At 32.5% G+C, this 14,600-nt stretch overlaps 1 protein-coding gene across 6 annotated transcripts in view; it reads right to left on the bottom strand.

Moving 5' to 3' along the window:
• The window catches only part of Glut1 (Glucose transporter 1), a 71,092-nt gene that overhangs the window by 13,359 nt on the left and 43,133 nt on the right, over nucleotides 1–14,600 (bottom strand). For all 6 annotated transcript variants that reach the window (XM_040727401.2, XM_040727400.2, XM_071894094.1 and 3 more), the window contains 4 exons: nucleotides 11,403–11,590; nucleotides 9,964–10,176; nucleotides 7,896–8,099; nucleotides 5,860–6,002 (listed from right to left, as the gene is read on the bottom strand). In XM_040727401.2, the coding sequence (XP_040583335.1) occupies nucleotides 5,860–6,002; nucleotides 7,896–8,099; nucleotides 9,964–10,176; nucleotides 11,403–11,590 (748 nt within the window). The remainder of the gene's footprint in view (nucleotides 1–5,859; nucleotides 6,003–7,895; nucleotides 8,100–9,963; nucleotides 10,177–11,402; nucleotides 11,591–14,600) is intronic.

Here is a 14,600-nt window from a genome sequence, read left to right on the forward strand (position 1 = left end):
CAGCCGTGATAATGAACTCCTTGTCCATGCTGTTCCCTGCTTCGAGAATGGAAGCCCGCAAGGGGTCCATAGTGTTATGTGCACGTGTATTGTTTATTTTTTTACCAATTGTTTTTGTTTTGTGAAGAGCCATTGTACATACATACAATTAGGGTGTTGGTATTGATGATTTAAAGATAACTTTCTGGATTTATCCAAAGATAGAGTTATTCAAATACTCTCAACAAGAGCTGTTCATGTGGACAGATGTACAAAATATTACTAGACGCTACGCTTACCAAACAGACATTGAAAAATGACATTGTAGCACAAACCATTTGAAAAATATTTTATTATTTTAAAAAAATGATTTTTTTTAAATAATATAAGTAGATGTCGCATAAATTACAATCATGATTTATTACCTATGTTAATAAACAAAGTTTGTCTGTATGCATGTACTTCTGTAAAATGTAAGTCATTTTTGATCTAAGAAGTAACAATGTACCAATATTAATGAAATATTGCGGGCGTTTGGCATGTAGCATTGAGCGTGTATATAGGGTGCACTGCATATACAAAGTTTGTATTAATAAATATATTTTTTGGATTATGTCACTTTTTAGTGTATCTTAAATATGAGATGAAGGTTCATTTTTAACATATAGCGTGTGTAGCTCAAGCATATAATAATAGAAACCTGTAAGTGAAGGCTCAAGCGCTCGCGCTGCAGATTGAGTGTAAGAGCAGTGAAATTACTACAATGATATTAGATAAGTTCCGAAGAACATTTTTCAACCATTTGACCATTTAAATTTTTATTAAATTTTTTTTTTTCTACAAAAATATGACAAACATATACCAATATAAAAAAGTTAGGGCTGTGAAATTCACTAATCAAAGTTTTTATTAAATTATTTAACTCCAATATCCAGCCTATCAAAGTCCTCTGTTTTAGATATAGGCTATAGACTCGACGATTTAAATCTAATAAATACTTTTTCCCCATAATAATATTTGAAATTATATTATGTCATTCTAGTAGTTTCTCAGTTATTCTACCCAATTTGTGGCGGTTACGCTTGATAAGCCTTCGCTTACAGGTTCCTAGTATTACATGACTCAAACTCATATATTAATAAATAAAAAAAGGGAAGTACATCATTTAAAATTTAAAATAACGAATGTTACTTTAATTTAGCCTTAGCAACGAGCGTTTGTATATAAAGCTCAGACAGTGAGCAGTCTAGAGACTAAAGTACTCCCTGGCTCATCACACCATTTTTTTTTAAACGAGCCATTATTTTTTATTTTTTTTCATTCTTTAGAAGAGAACATCTAAGTATTGAGTAACTACATGTGGGTGTGCACTCTGCCCATAAAAAGACATCGAGTAAGACGGAAGATTTGTTTGGGAGTTATCTTCAATTTCATTAAAGCAAAGTCTGTCTGTTCGTCGAAGCCTAATTTCTCGGTACAATGCAGTAGAATGATTCAAAGTTGAGGGAGTCCAGTGGTAACTCATATCTATATCATTCCTTATTCCATGTGAGTCACGACAATAACCAAAATAATGATAGAGAAAGATAAGTTATATAAAATAACCTATGTAGAAGGTGCACCATTTTCCTAAGAGCACATCACCTTTATCTACGTCTATGGGTACATAATAAGTATGTCTATCGATATTTTTACTAATTATAAAATGGGTGTGTACCCACAAATTTATTGCGTGAACAAAGGGATTATTAGAATTTGAAATCCATTATTGATAGTATTTTAAGTTAAAAGAATATATTTTAACAAAGTACGGATAAAGTAAGTAGAGCTACATACAATCCGGATTTCTGAAGAGGATATGTATGTATAAATAATTAAGACATTTGAAGGATATCATTCATTGTGGAAATCAATAAACTTTTAGTGTATATGGACAGTCCTCAATGCTATAAGAGTTTGACTCTGTATATAAGAGAATCAGGGAGTGGCCAATCTATGACACTTGTCCACAAAGTGACAAATTACTTTAGTAGGGTTGTACGAAGTTAAGAATAATTATAGCCTTAAGCCACACTGTTACCCATTTGCTATTTATTTATATATATAAAATATAAATTGCCGGTAAAAATGAAGTTGGTAACCCTAATCCCTTGAAGGATTATTTAATCTGTCATGACATTGTATTAAATCAGCTGCAAGCAGCTGCGAGAGGAAGAAAATGAACAACGCATCCCATTACTTATATAGGCAGGAATTTCTCCATTGTTCATCTCCAATTCTACTCCGAGCCCATCAGAGCGGGGAGGCAAAAATGAGCGGTGAGGGAAATGCTGAATTAACTTCGTGTAACTTTTTTTTTTGTCTAGGATTTTTTAATAAGCTTTATTTGAATACTGAGAGTTGTGGTATAGAAGCTGTGGCATTCAATATGACTTCCCCATGCCTCAATGGCAGCATCGATACTGCCCATAATGTAGGAGTCTCCCTTCTTGAAATCCTCTTCAGGGTAGTCTGTCCACTCCTTGTCAATGGTAGCTTCGAGGGAGTCCACATTGTGCTGAAGAGGAGCATTGGTCCTCTCGATAGTGCCCCAACAGAAATAGTCGAGGGGGTTGAGGCCTGGGAAACAGGTTGCCCAGTTGTAATTGGGCCAGAAGTTGGTCATATGTTTCTTGCAGAGTTTTTGGTTTTTGGCTGAGGTATGCAATCAATTGTGAGATGAAGGAAATAAATACCAAGTATATAAAAGCTGACATTACTCCAATATCAATCCTCAATTCTACTTCGAATTCAACAAAGAGTTACGGGATTTATGCTTATAACTCCTGAGCAAATCATCACTCTTACACGCACTGGTTATTAATTTAAACCTTCTCAAGAATTAAAAAATAATGTCAACACTCTTAGAAAATATAAACCCTATTCATACTTTACAAATCTGATCAAGCCGCTTTATAGGACATATTTTATATACTTTTGTGTAAAAAAAGTTGTATAAAAATATGTATATGACACATACTTGGGTAAAAACAACCGGTAACCCCCAATAAATAAAGATCTGAATACTCTTTAAAAATTTAAAATGGCGACGAGTAATTGACCGTGCTCTATAAAATCTATTCTACCGGCGTGTCAAAATAAAAGAAACCGAAAATTAACGTGGTAATCCTTGAGAGATGAGTGAAAATAGGATTTGTTATTACATTCATTAGATCAGCTGCAAGCAGTCGTGAAAGGAAATAAACAAAAAAATACCACTTTTGTTTACAGCAAGATATATAGTCTGGAATTACTCAAATGTCCATCATCAATACGACCCTGAGTAGACAGGAAGAACTAACACTTGCACAAGCTCCTAGTTAATATGTTAAACTCCGTCTTTCATAAGCATAGTCTCTAGTTATTTCTTTAATTTTTTTATAGGCCTCTGGCGGTGATTAACTGGGAATACTTAATATATACAAGGTTTATAAATATCAGTAATTTCCATCAAAAAACTTAAAAATGACATCATTAATATTTTGAACATCCAGGGGGGATATTCAACTATTGCATGATCTTCATCGCAACTAAATATATTTTTTGCAATTTGATTATACTATTTACAAGGCCTATATGTACATAAATATGAGTAAAATATTATTTTTTGCAAGGATCAAATATCTACGACTCTAATATTAGCCTAAATAGTCATTTTGCCCTTCTAATCCGTGACGTTACAAGTTAAATTAAAGGATGGAGGGAAATTATAGGAGTCAATAGGTTATGTCATTATATCAAGGTTGACTTAAAAGTACCCATTATATTGTTGTTCTCAAAATGCATTGGAGAGGAATGCAAAAAGAAGAATTTAAAGTTTTCCAAATGTGCAATGTATTTCAAGAAACCCTTGAATTTACTTGATTTAATAATATATATGTCATCATATTTTATGCAAGAGTTTTGGAATCTTTGATTAGCGATGTTTGATCATTTATTGGCTCAAGAACTTTATGGATCATATTATAAATATATAATCTATAGGTTATATTCAAAGGTGAAAATCCAGTCTAGAATGGGTATGTTAAAAAAAAAAAAAAACGAAAAATCAACATGGTAACCCTAATAATTTGAAGAATGTTACGGAGGAGAGAAATAATAATGCTGATGAGGTTTCATTAAATCAACTACAACCAACTGTTACAAGGGAGGAAGGAGAAAAGGATATAAACAAGGACATTTGCTAGAATTACACTGATGTCTATCCCCAATTCTTCTCTGAGTCCAACAAGGACTTACAATTATAACTCCGAAACAAATCCTCGGGGTACGCTCCGTCTAATATGGGAACACACAAATTTTCAATCAGGTTTTGAATATACATAATTGAATCTATTTAGGAAAGGATGTTCGCTACTCATGAATTTAATAATAATGACAACTGCTTAAGAAAAGAAAATTCATTCTGTATACAAGCAATTATAAATTAATGGGCCAGTTAAAAAACACACCGGATTTACATGTATGGTTATATTACATAAAAAATTCGAATTTCTTACTTTTGACTAAGGAAGTCATTTTTGTAAGGACAAGATAAGCGCGAGGAGCAGGCAGAAGCTAGACTTATGATTTTACTGAATTAGGCCACTTATTACTATCAGCTGCCTGTTATATGATTTATTTATTTTTAGGGGGGAGAGAAAATGACCTACTGGTATAAAGAGGAGAATCTTCTAATTTCTAAAATAGCATTAGAGTAGGGAATATACTGTTGTTGTATATAAATTCATATAAACGTATCTTGGTAGTTGTCGTGAAAAAGTATTTAAAAAGTAAGATTGATTCAACTTAAGACCCATCTAGCGAGTAAAAAAACTTATCTGTGAAAATACGCGCTCCCAGATATATATATAAGGGATGCATAAAATGAATTTAGTATAATTTATACTAAAAAAGAGAAAAACGGGAAGTACTTTATTTAAATTTTTTTTTAAATGAATGCGACTTTAGATGAGGTTTAGCAAAGAGCTAAAGTACTCCAAGGCTCATTAAATCATATTTAAAAAAATCTCTATCTGCATGCCTAAGTGTATACAGTGTGTAGCTACGTATACGTGTGCCATAACTAGACGCCATCTATGATGGCGTCATTTAACAAAGTCAATTTGTATAGGACGACTTTGCCGTCTGATTCGGACACGTATCAAAGATTAAGGACGGACCAGGGGAACTCTCACAATATTGGGACCGATACATCTCCAAGTGAAAAAGGGCGTATCCATTCTGTCTATATGTTGTCTGTTTTGTCCGCAACGAGAAGAAAAATTAACGTACATGCATATATATACTTGTAATCTTTTTTTTTTTTTTTTTCTCTCTCTCTCTCTTGTTAAAGGTCATTTCAGAATACTCTGTAGATAATAATCGAACTTAAAATAAAAACGGGTGCTTCCTACATTAAAACATAGATTCATCTAATGATATGGAAATGCAAATGAGGGGTAGGAAGTAAATGATAATTATTAATGAACCCAGGAGGCATTCGGAATGACGAATGAGTATACCAAGTATTTACATACCAAGGTTAATAGAAATACAAGGTTATACCATAACACATGTACGACTGAAGTTTGACTTCCACTACGCTTTTTAATATTGACGTCATAGTGTATGAGTGGCAGCGTGTTTGGTCAAAATCAGTCTTTCTTGCCCAACAGTCGGTACGATACATCAAATTGAACATTCTTGCCAATAGTGACGTCATAGACTATGATTGGTTGCGTGCTTTGTCAAAACCTTGTATTTCTATTAACCTTTGTACATACTACTGATCCAAGGAATAATCTGATGTCGTCATAACTAGTCATAACTAATTGTAAAAAAAGGTTTTGAAAGACTCGCCTTTGTTTGTGCCCAATCCTGAACAATGTAGCAATTTCGTCAAAGGTTTTATTCTTAGTTTCAGGGACTTTACGATAAGTAAAGACCCAAAAAATTGCTAAAAACACACTGAAGGGTAGAAAGGTGTAATTTTCCAATGCAGTCTGAAATATTAAGAGTGATATTTTAATTGTATAAATGTATTTATGTATAAAGGAGAGTTTCTGGATCTATGATAAGTGTACATTGGACTGTCCCGTTATCAGGCTAATATTTCGTCTCTAAACATATATCTTTTCTGCTGGAGACATTGGCAAAAAAAAGTACATTGGCAAAATGTGAGGCCTCTCAGACCATTTTTGGTATGGTAGACGCCATTTTACTTGAAAAGATGGGAGTTTTATGGTCGCAATTGGCCATTTTATATCCTCTTGTACCACCGGCCCAAGTACAATTCTATGAGTCAAGCATTGTACTTTTTATATTATTTAGTATTTGGTTAAAAATAACTTGTGCTCCATGTTTTTAATCATTTTAGTGGTCCAATATGTACTCAATTTCCCTTTTTTATAGACCTATGCATATTGATGAAAATCGTGTGTATTTGGTGATATAAAAATAAAAATAATATGGTAACCCTGGCACGAATTGGTGGAGAGCAGCTTTACTGTGATTATTTTTTATTAGATCAGCTACAATCAGCTGTGTCGAGGAAGGAGAAGGCGATAAACAAGGACATTGGCAAGATAATTCCAATTTATATCCTTAATTCTTTTCAGAGTCCAAGAAGGACATAAAATTATAAATCCTCAAGATTTACTCAAGAGTTAAATAATATTGACATCAGACAGAAATAAAAAAATTATTTTTCAATATAGCAATTCCCAAAAAGTGGACCAGCTTAAAAATACACACGATTGACATCACTAACTATGCAACAACATTTTTGCTCGCCAGATAAAAACCAACTTTTATTATTGTTATTTAAGCCATAAAACACTCAAATGATTTTTCAAACCTTCAAGCACAATAAGTTTGACCTTAAAAGCCTTTTTTTTTTAATCCTGTATTTAGAGTATAGTTACGATTCAGTGTGTAGTTCGATGTGAAATAACTATATGGTTGAAAGATAAGGATAATAATTGATACAAACAAACCAGCATTTAAAAATTATTGTTATCTTGAATACAGTTTCTCTAAAATGTGCCTGATCATACATACATCAAGGAAAATGTATATTGCAGCTAATGTTATACGTATATTTTTTTTCAATTTCTATATATATTTGATGAAACTAAAGTATATTTTTTACAATTTAAAAAGATATGCAAAAAAAAAATAGTTCAATTTCTGTCAATTTTCTTATGGAATAAATAAACCATTTAGGATTATGTGAAAATGTTTCCAAATTAAATATAATTAAGTCAATCATTACTTTATTATTATTGAAGTATTTTGAAAACAGCCTGTCGAGTCCACGTTTGATGTGCCATCCCTGTATATTTAATCTCGGAAATTATCACGAAACCTTTAATTGCTGACTTATTAAGTATCATATATGAAAATTTAGAGTTAAGCTGAAAAAATCATTTAAAATTGACGGCAGATCCTTTGAAGTTTTAACTGCATAGTTGAGTTTTACTCTCCAATGTTTGATACAACAGGGAATATGTAAGTGATTGAGCACATCTTATACCTCTTAAATGATTAAAACAAGGTACCTAATATTTTTAACTCATATACCGAATACTAATAAATATTCAAAGTCCCCTTCAAAATGAGAAGGCTCTATTATTCAATTTTTTTTTTATTTGGATGACCGAAAATGCCGCAAAAAACTTCCAAAACTTAACTTTTTTGATGTTATTTTCTTTCCTCCAAAGAAGACACTTATATAATCACAGAAGCTCTTTCCCTAAAAAGGGATAATTGTTGAGGTTTGAAGATTATAATATGTAGAGACCATATAAATAAATGATTCATTCCCAAACACGTGGTTACCCTCTACAAGGATCATAGATGTGGAAACTCCCCTCTTCCGAGGTACATATACAAACCTGCATTGTTGGGAATCCGATTCCAACGAGAAAGTTAGCGCACCAATTAATAAGAACGGCGACCGACATTGCTGCTGGTCTAGGACCTTGTGAGAAAAGCTCGGCAGTAATCATCCAGGGTATGGAGCCTGGACCTACAGCAAAGAAAACGACATAAAACAATGTGGAAATGACAGAGAGCCACCAAATCCAGGCAACGAGTTCCTATAATTGAAAAATGATTATTAAACAAAAATTAACAATTCATTCGAGTACATATTAAAATTGAAGTGGGAGCGTGTCAACTTAAAAACAATTTGGAACAAAACAATAAAAGTATAAAATTTACATTTTTTCTTCAAATACAGCTCAATATTTCATAGACATATTTGACTCAATTACAGCCGTTTTTTATCTAAAGTCTGTCAATTAGTCATTCTTTTATTGCTAGTTTAGGAGTACAATTTGCAACACGCCCGAAGGGTGAGTAGAAATAATTTGGTGATATAAATTTGAAGTTAATACGTCGAAGAATAAAAATGTTATACACACTCTATTTTGAGAAAAATCATTCTTGCTCGCTTTTGTGTTGACGGGCCACAATATGGTCAGTTTTAGAAGATAGAGGATAAATATTTTTAAATAAGTAAAATATAAGGTTAAGTTTTGATTCTGAGTGATAAACTTGAATTTTTTTACAATCTAATCCAATTTCAATTTTGTAAAAAAATATTCTACATTGTTTTTTTGTTGACGGGCCACTGTCTAAATGTAAAAAAATAATAATAGTAATAAAATGGTAACCCTGTAATTTTGATGAATATTCTGGAGGAAAGCAGACTAGCTGTCATGACATTTCATTAGATCAGCCAAGCACTTACTTTATATATGGAACACGCATTTTTTCTTTTCTCCAATTTTTGGACCGACTCAGGGCTCTTTTTTAGTTTAGAATAACAAAAAACTAATTTTTATATCTCTATTTGTAGAATTGTTATGAAAGAAAGAAAAAAAATGCATTAAAAAAACTGTGTAATGATTATTTTAATTCAATTTCATTTTTGATTTCATAACTATTCTAAAAATAGAAATATTGCCTATAGTTGGTCCACAAAAAAGGAAGGGGAAAAAATATGCGTTCCATGCATACAACAGTAGTATTTAGGTTAACTATGAGATGAAGAGGAAGGAAAAAAAACATCAATCCCAAAGATGTGGAGAGTGAAATCATAAAAGGTCATTCCTCAGTTCTTTACTGAGTCCAATTAACTTTTAGCTCTCCAATCAATCCTAAGTGTAGAGTATCTCTAGAGTTGTAAAAAGTATGGCCTAGAATGCGTGAAAGATTTTGTAGCTCACACTTGAACAGGGTTTTTTTATTTACCAAATCTGTTATCATTAGTATTTAATTTTTGTAAAAAGGACAGCTTAACTATTTGAAGTAAATATTCTTCAAATAGTCAGGATTACAATGTTGATTTACGGGTTTTTTTTTTTTTTTTTTTAGTATACCAATAAATTATGTTTTACATATCTAAGTTTATGTTTATACTCATTGATACTAGATGGCTCTAATAATTATAAAACTCCAACGATAAGGAGTAGATATCTGTAGTATTCCCAGTGGTGTATAAAATATGTTCTGTCCGTATGTAAAATTTAAAAAAAACGGGGAAAAATCATGGTAATCCTGACCAATAGAATAATGTTTTAGGGAAGAGCAGCTTAGCTGTCATGAACTTCTATTAAATCAGCTGCAAGCAGCCGTGATATGCAGCAAATACATGCAAATACCACTCCTTATATATCAAGTATATATAGGATTGAATTACTTCCAGTCCAACAAGGACTTAACCTTATAAATTCCGAAGAGCAAACCCTCATTGTTACTCTGGGTCCTTCATCACAAATAATTACTTTATGATTAGATATTCTGTCCTCAAGAATTAAAGAAAAATGATGACATCTTTCAAAAATAAAAAAACATATTTCAGACTGCCAATTACTGTAAAATCCCACACGCAATCAAATGCTTAGTTTTTACAACTACAATGATATCTCGTTTGATGATTGACGCTCTCATACACACCTTGACCAAAAATGAAATAGTTATAAATATTGAGAAGATAAACATTCCACCGAGTCCATAGAGATGGAGTGTTCGTCTTCCACTACGGTCCATTAGAGGTATGGAAATAAGGGTCATTATGACCATAACAGATCCTATGCCAATGGTTGCATATTTAGCATGCGTTTCTGTGAGACCAGTCGTGATAAATAGATTCGTTGAGTAGTAAAACACCTATGGATTAATGAATAAATTATTAATTGAGGTGTATATAATAAGGTCTGTGCATTGATACTATACAATTACGTCACTGGGATATGAAGTATGATATTTTTGTATTGAATAAAAATTCGTTACGATGTGTTTTTAAATTCTCAAAATAATATTTGTTTAATACATTCCCTATCAAGTTTCAGTACAATTTCACTTAAAATGTGAGTTTTAGTCAAAATAAATCCATGATTTTTAATGGATATTATTTCCATTAATTTATATCACCTTGGCAATCAAAACAGTGCTTACACAGTGGTAAGACTCTGCGGTTTCTATTATTTTATACACATTTTCGACAATGAGCCTTCCAGAGTATGGTGCATCTTTTATATCGAAATTGCCGGAACAGAATTGACGAAACTAATATACTACGCAATGGGATGTTACGGTATCATGATCATAAACACTGTTTACATTTTCAGCCGGCTGGCCCGCGTTTTCGCCTTGTTTGAAGAAAAACTATAAAATATGGCAACTATCTCTTTGGTCGTGTCCATCTTTGACGACCACTCAAACACTACTGTGTATTACAATCCCAAACTGTTTTAAAAGTTTTTATTAGGATATCTTATCTTTCTAATACCACCTAGAGTAAATCGATCGCACTTATACAACGAGAGATACCCATTACTTAAGCCATCCATAGGAAAAATAATGGCTTTCTGTTTATTTCATCCATTATATTCCCAATTTCATACCAGGTATTTAGCCAAATACATTTAAATGTACTTTTAAGTCATGTAAAAGTACTGCATTGAAATTTTGAGTGCAAGTATAAATACTAGGCTGCTTTTTTTTGTATTTGTATTTAAGTAATTTACAAGTACCACTAATGTATTTAAGTACAAGTGAGTGGAAGGTCTATGAAGAATATATTTACTTATTATTTTCTCTCAATCCCTTTTTATGAGTTAAGTTACTTATATAGGAAGTAAATTACTGGAAATCAGATATTGAATTCCTTGCAAAGAAGACAATTTATCGTCCGAAATGAAAAGGACGGATATAATCCAGTTATTATAATTGATGAAATACAATAAAAATGTTGTAAAAGACATAAATACAAGTAACACTGTACTTGGACCTAACCCTACTTCATAACCCCAATGACGTAATTTTAAATATTTTTTCATTTTCTAGTGCCCAGACCTAGAAATAAATATTCCTGTTTTTCCTGTCCCACTTACAGCATTGATCCCGGAGAGTTGCTGCGAGAGCTGCATGACTATGGCAATGAGGAGAGGAAGCCTCAGAGTAGGGGATCGGAGGAGTTCGAACATGGTGATCTTTGCCTCTGCGTGCTGTGCCTGCTCTTCAGCTCTCATTTCCGCAATGTCATCTTCGATATCGATTGAGTTCCTTAACTTCTTTAAGGCTATGGAGATCATAAAAAAGTAATTGTTATATATTTATGAGGGGAAAAAAAATGATTAAATGAATACGAAACAAACATGTATTGTACAAATTAAGCATTGTCATTGTCACGTCGTTACTTTTATGATATCTCGCAACCTTCCATACAAATAAAAACATTAAAAAAAAAGAGAAAAATCATATGGTAGTTTTCCGCCAACTGTGGAACTATTACACAGGGAAACAGTCATTTTGTTTAAATGAATTTAAGCCAAAAAAGGAATTTATCTCTGAGGGCAAAATCCAAAGCTGATCTCAGTTATTCTCTCAGTCTTCTGAATTCGGAAATATCTGAGATTACAATAAATCACAGGACCATTATCGTTCAGAGTCATTCTTTACCCTTAAAACAATCCCTAAATTAAAGTAGGATTCATCAAATTTATGTAAAAGTATTTTTATTTATTCTGTATCTTGTTCTAAACTCGATACATTTCCATTTTTAGGCTGAAAAATGATGAAAAAAGACACTCTACTTTAGACCCTTATAACTTATTCATAATAATTAGTGATGAAGAATATCATAGCTTAAATAATAAAAAAATATTCAATGTATAACTTAAAAAAAATATGCGTCTCCAAGGATTTTTGCTCGAATTTATATTTTTTAAGTGATCCCATTTTTAAATATTAAAATTATCTACTCATCGTGAATGGATCGCTATATTGTTTCGATACTGGTATTTTATTCCCAAGGAAGGAGTCAACTCTACTCCCTTATGAGGTTTGGTAGTTTTCCTGGGATAAATTATCTTCCTGTCGTCCCTTGTGGAATTCAGAATCCGAATTCCAACATCTCTTGAGAGGGATGATCAAGTTAGAAATATCTTCCTTCGATTGCTCCGATCTTCCTTTTATGGGAAATGACGTCATAAATTGGCATAAAACTTGATATGCATATATTTTAAATAGGTCATATTTTAAATAAACCGTGGATTTTTTTTTTCGGTAATATAAGCTAGGATATTTCTTATCAATATGAATTATGAATAAGTTATATAGATTTAAATAAAAGTGTGGGTTTTCAGCCTAAAAATGGAAATATATCGAGTTCAGAACAAGATTCAGAATCGATAGAACACTTGTATATAAGTTTAAAATCCAACTTCTAATTTAAGGATTTCTTTAAAGGTAAAAATAACTCCGAACTATAATAGTCCCAAATTACTATAGTTCCAAATATATCAGAATTCAAATTACGGAGAAAAACCCTACAAGTTAGTGCAGCAAAACGTGGACTCGAGAAAGGAATTTAACTATAGAGAAAAAAATGTAAACAAAGTTTTCAAAAAAAAAATCACTCAATATGGCCACCTTCATAATCAATCACAGCCTTTAAACGTTGCCTGAAGATATGCAGGGGTTGATGACAAACTCAGCTACTAAGGAGGACTTTAGTCAGTCCACATTTGGCTGTGAAGTTCTATTGGTTTCCCTCTCCAAAGTGTCTTATATGAAAAAGTCCAATGGATTCAAACCTGGAAAGTGAAGGGGGCCATATCACTTTGCACCACAATCTTGCCATGTTATCTGTACAGAACTTTTGGCACTTGGTGGACGTGTGAGAGGGGTTGCCGTCCTGAGTCCATACGTTGTAATCCTCTGAATAGTTGGTCTTCAGGGATGGCAAGATGGTGTACCTAAGCACCTTATGGTAGGCCTCCTGCCCGATTTTCTATCCAGCATTGAAAAAGAACGGAGGCGTCGTCTTTCTATGAGGGACCACTGCCCTGGGAATCATTGTTTGGGCCGGATATTGGGTATGGTAAACCCTTGGACCTCTTCTTTTGAATCCGTAAGCCAGCGGTCGTTCTGGTGGTTGTGGAATTGATCAACTGTGAAAATCTTTTTGTCCGAGATAATTTTAACAATTTATCAATTTTCCTCAATCCATGTGACAATTTTCTTGCAACTCTCGAGCCTTCTGGCTTTCATGCCTTCAGTCAAAAGGTGACATGGAGTCTTTGTGAAAGAAGCTAATCCCAAGTTGTGCTTTATAGCCCTCCTTATGGGCATTGGAGCCACAGAGAAGTCGCTGGCAAGGTGATTCATCTATTTAGTGGAATCCTTCTTTATATTCTTCTTCAAACTTAATAAGACTTTGTATTCCTCTTTAAATTATGCCCTCCACTTACTGAGATGCTGGAGAGGTTTTTTTCATTTTTTTTTTTTTTCATCATGGTCAACTTAAAAACAAGGCTCCTAGAACACTTAACAATGTCCGTAATTTTCATCATATCAACTCCATCATCTAGGAGATGTGAGATGCACCACCTTTCCACTTGTTGCTCACTCATAATGATGAAATTACAAAATGATTAGTATAGTTTGTTTATGTTAAAAGGATGGCAGAAAGAAAATATCAAAATATAATCACTAAACCTTTTCATAGTAATAAGAAAATAAATGTTAATTAACAGTCCTCGTTTTGCTTCTATACCCTGTATAAACAGCCAATATTTCATAGACATATTTGAGTCAATTACAAGCTTTGTATTTGACTTTCTAGGATGAGTTAAGTTACCTCAGAACTTCAGTTATAGCTTAGAAACTTTATTTGATTTAAGAGACTTATATTGAGGCCGATATAACCTCTTTCAAATGTACAAAATCTTTCAATGAGACGATCAATTTTGGCTACTATAAGATTGTAATTTAGGTCAAACCCAAAGAAAAAAATTGGTTATAGAAATTGATTCATTGAAGAATACAAATTTAATCCCCACTCATTTTTGTGAAGAATCATTCTTGCTGGCTTTTGTGTAAACGAGCCACATATGTGATCGTTTGTAGGGGAGAATTTATAAATTAATATAATTTAAGGTTGAATTTTGATTTTTGTGAATTATCTTCAATTTTTTTAATTTAAAAATAGATTTTTTTATTTTTTTATAGAAAATCTCCCTATTGTATATTAAATTAAAGAGACCAACCGTTATTTTTAGCACAAAAAAGTCCTTCTTTTACATACT

The sequence above is a fragment of the Lepeophtheirus salmonis genome, chromosome 1, assembly GCF_016086655.4.
Source record: "Lepeophtheirus salmonis chromosome 1, UVic_Lsal_1.4, whole genome shotgun sequence".
Lineage (NCBI taxonomy): Eukaryota > Metazoa > Arthropoda > Copepoda > Siphonostomatoida > Caligidae > Lepeophtheirus > Lepeophtheirus salmonis.